Source organism: Phaseolus vulgaris, chromosome 7, assembly GCF_000499845.2.
Source record: "Phaseolus vulgaris cultivar G19833 chromosome 7, P. vulgaris v2.0, whole genome shotgun sequence".
NCBI lineage: Eukaryota > Viridiplantae > Streptophyta > Magnoliopsida > Fabales > Fabaceae > Phaseolus > Phaseolus vulgaris.
In genome coordinates, this window is record NC_023753.2 from 17998148 (window position 1) to 18005568 (window position 7421).

A 7421-nucleotide genomic window follows, 5' to 3' on the forward strand; every position below is an offset into this window, starting at 1 on the left:
TCGAGTGATAGGACCACGAATTGAACTTTAATGGATCTTGCGTCCAATACAAAGGAAATTTTGGAGTATCTCCATCAAAAAAATATTCTCTTCCTTCTGGCTCGATTAAGATCTTGAAAAAACTTCCTTTAAAGTCCTTATATGACGACGTAAAAGGCTTAAGAAAACAAATATTAGGCTTACTAATGAGAGACAACCAACTTGGTCGTCTACCAGGCCGAGAGTTATAATAATACAAAAAAGATTTGGGGTTGGGAGAAAGTGACAATAATTTACACAAAATGTTAAAAGCTTGCATTGAGGCCCAACCATTAGGATGAAGCTGGGTAGGAGCAATGTTAAGAATATTAAGAACGCCCATTTGAAAATCATTCAATGGCAATCGAATATGAAGGTCTCTAAAGAAACAAGCATAAAAATAAAAAATAAAAATTCACTATTATCGCCCTCTCGGCCATGACAGACATTATCAACATCACCCACACACCGAAAAGAAATTATATCATTCTCAACGTCAGAATAATAAATCTGAGAATTAGAAACAAAATCACGAAGCTCATTAGCAGAGCGATACCGAGAGAAGAATTCTCGGACCTTAGAAATAACCCAATTATAGCTTGGACGAAGATTCTTCCTTGGAGAAATTATTTCGAATCTTTCGGCAACAGCAACAGTAGCGGCTTCATTCGAATCCTTCATACAAGAAAGAGTAGTAGAAGAAGATTTCGACTCAAGATTTTGTTCTTCTCGTACCACTCGTCCGGTAGATTCACCACCCGCGCTTGAAAAACCACTCAGATCATCAGAAGCAGAAGAAGAGTTTGAAATAGACATTTTACCTTTAAAGAACGAATGAAGCTTCAAACATCGTAGCTCTCAAGAAGCAATAAAGGCCATATAAAATGATAACAACTTGAATGGGATGCCTATTTATAAACAAAACAAACCCTAGATACTGAAAAGTCACAAACCCTTCCAAACCGTTCAAAAAATTAATCATCCGAGGGTTCAAATCATATCTATGTCAAATCATTCAGTCTGAGCAGGCAAAACACCGTAAACGAGGCATTTAAATCATATCAAATCATATCTCGAAATTATCACATTATATTTAGACATAAAAAAAATTTCTTAAGAACTTTAAGCCAAATTCTTTATGCTTCGGGGGCCAGTGTACTGATAGGTCAAAACCGAGAGGTTAGGCCGAAAGCTAATACCGAAATAACCTTTCGGTTATAACAATAAATATATAAAATAAAACTAAAACATATATATAACAAGACCCAAATTAGATAAGAAACCTGCATTAGGAGGTGCGTAAATAATAAAACGGGGTAGAAAGAAAGTCCTAAGGTAAAGTGAAAAGCCCATTAAGAAAACTATATAAATAGGAGGTCAACATAAGAGGTAAGGAAGAGTGATTTCTGTCTGAAGAACATAAAACCATTTCTAACTTTGGCATCAGAGCGCCTTGCAGGTACACCCCCCATCTGTGTGAAGGAGAAGCCGAGAGCACCCAACCTGAGGAGAAGCCGAGAGCACCCAACCTGAGGAGAAGCCAAGAACACTCGGCCTGAGGAGAAGCCGAGAGCATTCAGCCCTAGTTGAAGCCGAGAGTATCCAGCCCAAGGAGAAGCCAAGATAGCCCAGTCCAAGAAGAAACCGATAGAACCTAAGTAGTAAGGAAGAAAATCCCAAGATTGAAAGATTTGTAAAAGAGTTAATCTTGTCAACCTAATTCGAGTGTTCTTGATCCTTGTTGTAAGAACATGTCCAACAAATATTTTTGAGTTAAACACTTCACCCATATATATCATATAAGTGAATACGTATGTCACTAATACACAATTTAAAAAGAATATACACCCTCATAGCTAATATCTTATTTTAAGGATGTCACAATAGATTTTTTAACACACCACTATTTTACATTGACAGACAAGTATATAATTAAGTTTATTCTAGTTTATTTTGAAACGTTTATTACATTTAAAAATATATTTATAACCAAATAAATGCGTTCTCATACGAAACGAACACTGATATCTTTAATTCCGGATAACATTATTAAATCTGCTATAATTTTTAGTTAAAAAAAACTATGGCTATTAAATATCAAAACTAGGATTAAAAAACTTAGTGTTTTTTTGTGTGAAAAAAAATGTGATTTCATCCGAGTTATGGCATTTAGTCAATAGTGGTTCACTCCGCAGAGAGAGCCGTGAGGTCAAAGCTAATGTTAAACACCTTATTTCTAGCCATGCTTTCCATTGAATTTGTTCTCTAGTTCACATTAAAGTGGGTATTTGAGTCAGCATCTCGTTTTTTCGTACTTGTATTGGGTAAAACCTGATAGTCAGGTTTCTGATGCAAAATCAAGTAAAATACAAACACACCCCGTTTGTCTAATTGTCTCTCGCAAATAAGCAGAAGCAGACATTTGTGCTGCTTTTCATGTTCAGTCTTTTGCCCTCCCTCCCCAGCTTGATCTGAATTTGGGGTATAAAACAAATATTGTTGCTATAACGAATGCTTTCACGTACTTTACATTTCAAACAACCTATGAAGACAAAAACAAATTCCTTGAATCATGTATTCTACATCTGCAAATAACGAGATGTATAAAACCTAAGAAAATGAAGCTTACCCAAAATCATGGATGAAGAGATTCCAAGCCACCCATGCAAACAATATGTGCAAAAACTTGTTACTTGATCACAGAATTCCGTAGTTTAACAAGCCTACAAGGTTCTTGGAGATGCTGAAAAGTAGTCCCGGATAGTTCTTTTTAGGGAGGATGGAGGGTTCAATACAGATGAGGGGCTCTTCAAAGAAGATTCAGGGGTTTTTTGAGAAGCCGCACTTGGCTCAAATCCTGAGGAAAGTTGGTTCGAGTGGCCTTCAGATATGTTCATTTTAGGTGGTGTGAATGGACTGGGTGAGGAAATTGGATGTAGTTTATGATCGGGTGAAAAAGCATCTTCGTCTGTTTTAGAGTACCTTTTCCCATTATTTAAAAGCATTTTGCACTCTGTACAAGGAATTGCCATTACTCTTCTTCGAACGGCAGATGCACATTGTGTTCTAGAGACATAACTGTTTTTATTCCATACTCGAACCTGAAAATAGCATATTGAGGGAAATTAGAATGCTGAAAGAAACGATTTGAGGGCTTTTTAAACAAATCGGTTAATAGACACAATTAAACTGAAAGATACTGCAGATAAAATGCAATATCTGGTTTAAAGTCAAATAAATTTCAAGTTAAATGAATAAGAAAAAGTTTGATTCGCTTACAGTAAAGTCATCAGAACAAGTTGCAAATTTTCCAATTTCATAGCTACACCTGTCAAATAAATAGTGTTAGAAACGAATGTTAAAGAAAACTAGAACCACACCAGGTTTCCAAATTACCAGTTAACTGCTGTAACTTCACCATAGTGAGTTTTCAAAATAGTAGGTTCTTCCAGAGGCTTGTCAACCTAAATTTTGAAAGTTCAGTGAAGTTATATCCCAACTTCAACATATGCATCAAACTTATTATCTCATTGTAATTTATAAGTAAGAATGAAACCTTCCAAACATAGGCATTTCCATCACTAGAACCACTGACTATGTTCGAGGCATCAGGGCTAATTGCAGACTGAAATTGCACACATCAGACGAAGTCAGGAATCAGGACAGAAACTGAATGCAGAAGATTTGGAATATATGTGAAATTCTCACCTTTACAAAAAATGATTCAATTCGGCACCCAGAAAAAGATTTTAAAGGCCCTTTTTCAAGTTGAAGAGTGTTATATAAATAAATTCTGCAAAAAAGAAAGAAACGGTAGATTTTATATTTAGCTGAATATTCTTAACTTAGAACAATAAAACATACACACTATGAAGGATGATACCGGTTATCCATGCAGGAGGCTGAAAGAAAAAGTCCACTTTCATCTTGGGACAGGCTAGATATTCCGTGTAAACTTTGCTGAAATGACAATGAAGAAGACTGTCAAGAGACTCTAGACAATATCATTTAAGCTTTCCAATATATAAAAATGTCTAATGACATGAAAGGCATAATACAACTGACATTTCCAACCACAGTTACATTTTAACTTTACGGGTGCTATAGTGATTATTCTAAGTTGACACTATAACCTTTTACTAACTTAAGAATCATGATCCAATTTATCCAACATCGTTAATTGCTAACTTACTGAAAGTATAAAAAAATATATTATCCTTTTAGAGCAAAGTTCCAACCAACCTTTTCAGTTGGCTGAGGACATGGACACGTCTGAGCGACACTACTTTTTAAATTTCTGGTATCCCAAAACTTCAACACGCTGAAAGAAACCAATTTGTTAGTCAAACTAATCAATTCGGGTAAAAACATTGGAAAATTAAATGTTCACTTAGATAGTAATTTTTCCAACCAACCTATCCACTGCGCCAGCAGTTGCTACGGAAACCTGATCCTTGAGACAAAGAACAGATGTAATGCTCATGGAAGCAGCCTGACAATTAGGAATTGTTAGAAAATTTTAGTTTGCAGAACACAAATGAAAATAAATCCATCAGAAACTAACCTTTCCCCTCCTAGTTCGTCGTGCTTGAGATGAAACATGTGCTCCGTTGACACCACCTATTGAACTAGCAATCAAATGATAATAAATGAATTTTTGAATAAAATATAAATGTCAATACACCAATAATTTCATGAGTTTTTCAAAAAAAATTAAAAAAGTCACTTACCATAGGCTAACTTCTCCACGCCTACTCTTAGCAGTGGACTTGCATCTCAAGTCCCAAATACGAAAGGATCCATCTCTAGAACCAGAGACAATAATATCTGAAAATTTTAATATAAAATGAATATGAATAGCTAATAAATCACTATGCAGTTATAAAAAAATCCATAGTTTAAGCATAAACGCAGAGACGCGGGTAAAACGAAACATCACCCGCATTAGTTGGATGAGAACACATAGATTTTACACTTCCCGTGTGCCCAGTCAACACACCAAGACACTTCTGTTCTTGAACATCCCATAATTTTATCTGTGAACATACAATAATAAGATTCAACACAAAACCATCTTGAAGAAAAACAGCTTATTATTTTCTAGATCTATTTATTTACACAATGATCACAAAAATTATGCAATTCGAGCTCAGTAACATTAAATCAGCATCCATATAGACTTAATTTGATCTAAATTTAATCAACAAGTTCTGTCATGAAGTCCTCTGCACGCAACAGAGTGACTTACTGTTTGATCACCGGATGCCGTGAGAATCTGCATATCCTCCTGCAAGTAATTACAAACCATATCAAGTCATACACAAAACTACAAACAAACAGCTCAAATTAATAATTAATAATTAATTAAAAGGATTAAAAGATATATGAATTATGTACCTTAATCCAACAAGTATCAAAAACAGCATTCTGATGCGAAACCCAACTGCAGATCTTCTCATCTTCTGAGAGTAAAATAGGGAAAACTTTCACACAACCGACCACAAAACTCTGCTGCTTCTATATTTATGTCATCGTAGAATTCAAAACAAATAAAGAAATAAGAAAAAAGACCTATGTTATCTTCAAAGTTTGCGGTAACAGGGAACTTGCGACGAGTATCAAACAAGCTAACATAACCGTCTTCATCAGACACAGCGAGAATGTGTGCAAATTTTGCAGTCTACGAGAAAGGATAAACAAGGAGCCCAGGTTATAATTGCAGTTTCATCACAACGTTTGATATTGTAGAATATCGCAAACAAATGCAGCCAACGCAGCTGCAATCCCAATCACAGTGACTTCAAAAACCTCAACGCTGCACTCAAAAAATCATAATAAATTGCAGACAAATGAGGCCACTACAGCCACGATTGAGGTTGAAATGACTCCAAAAACCCAAACACAGCAGTTAGTCCTAACAAACTGCGGACGAATGCAGTAAGCATTGCAATCACGGTGACTTTAAAAACAACACTGCAATCAAATTCCTAATAAATTGCGTATAATTGCAAATAATATCGCCACGATTCTTTAAGTACATATTTGATTTCGTCTCGGTTCAAGTCAAACATGAATCCGTGTTCCACATTCAAAGAGAAGTTACTACATCTTCCATTTTTTCACATGCAAAAGACGAATCTAAAGCTTCAAATCTAAATTCAAAAACACTGACAGCACAGTCAAAAACCGTAATAAAATCCGGACAAATGCAACTGGCGCAGTCGCAATTACAACCGCAATGACGTAAAAAATCTCGATACGTAGTCAACGCCGTGATAAATCACAGACCAATGCAGCTGGTGTCGATTTGGCTTCAAAAACTGTGACGACGTGGCAAAACCGCGGTTGCAAACAGTTTTACAAAACATTGAAAGAAGCTACGCATACATAGTGAAAACGGAATGTTTATTAGTGAGTACCTTGCAGAAAGACAGAGAGAGAGGAATGGTGTCTTCGGCGTTGTGCTGTACGGCGAGGGATCCGATGTCGTTGAAGGCGGAGACGAATCCGTCCATTCGCGGTCGTTTTCGAACTGCGAACATAGAAAGAGAGTGAGAAAACGACGTGAGAGTTTTCCAGTGAAAATTGAGTTTGAGAGAGAAGAACCTCGGAAGAGTTCTCTGGAGGCGATGTGAGTGAAGAGAGAGTTAGAGCTTCCAGTATCCACTGCCATTAGAGAAGAAGAAGAAGAAGAAAGGGATTAGGGGTTTGATTTGGCTTTGGGTTTGGGAGGGAAGAAAAGAGAAGAGAAGAAGGAATATATTTGATGAGAGTTTGGGCGCCATGAATGAGAGAAAATTCGCGGGAAGGAACTTCAGTTAATTTATTTTCGGAACTAAAATTTATTAATTTTTGTCAAATATTTTATATAAAAAATAACAAATAAATGCTGTGTTCGGTTCCCTAATTTTTTTGGAGTTTCTTCCTGCACCCAGTGGTTTTCTTCCTGTACCTCCATAATATTTAAAATTCTGAAACTAACTTTACTTTTTATTTGAAATGGCACCTGTATTTTTTATTAAGAAAAACCACCAAATCACCACCAAGTTGTGGGAGAGACACCGATCACCACTAAAAGAAACGTCTTCCTATTTTAAGAGATGGAGTAGCATCGCTGTTGGGAGAGCAAAGTATTTCTGTGTGCAAAGGAAGAAGAAAGAGTAGAGTATGGGTGTTATGTAAATTTTATGCTTTATTTGGATTAGAGGTTGTGAGTGAGTGGAAAGTTGAGAGTGTGGGTGAGTGGGAGTGTGATGAAAGTGTGGAGAAAGTTCAAGGTGTTTGGATTGAAATATGTTAGAATGAATATGTGAAGAAAGTTTATTGAAAAGTGTGAATGATATGATAGTTGTAAGAGTATTTTAATATATTTTAAATAGTGTAAGTTGTAAGATTACAAATTT

General features: G+C 35.9%; 1 protein-coding gene across 1 annotated transcript; it reads right to left on the reverse strand.

Annotated features, from left to right (window-relative positions):
• Positions 1 to 2319: 2319 nt before the first annotated feature.
• Positions 2320 to 6792, reverse strand: LOC137828983 (uncharacterized). Its single transcript, XM_068635772.1, has 17 exons — positions 6625 to 6792; positions 6438 to 6550; positions 5590 to 5698; positions 5416 to 5480; positions 5267 to 5305; positions 4958 to 5054; positions 4749 to 4845; positions 4583 to 4646; positions 4434 to 4510; positions 4261 to 4339; positions 3902 to 3978; positions 3727 to 3811; positions 3575 to 3643; positions 3415 to 3482; positions 3298 to 3346; positions 2648 to 3119; positions 2320 to 2560 (listed from the first exon to the last, which is right to left on the reverse strand). Exons 1-16 carry the CDS (start codon positions 6689 to 6691, stop codon positions 2742 to 2744), a joined length of 1533 nt encoding a protein of 510 aa, XP_068491873.1. The 5' UTR covers positions 6692 to 6792; the 3' UTR covers positions 2320 to 2560; positions 2648 to 2741.
• Positions 6793 to 7421: the final 629 nt, after the last annotated feature.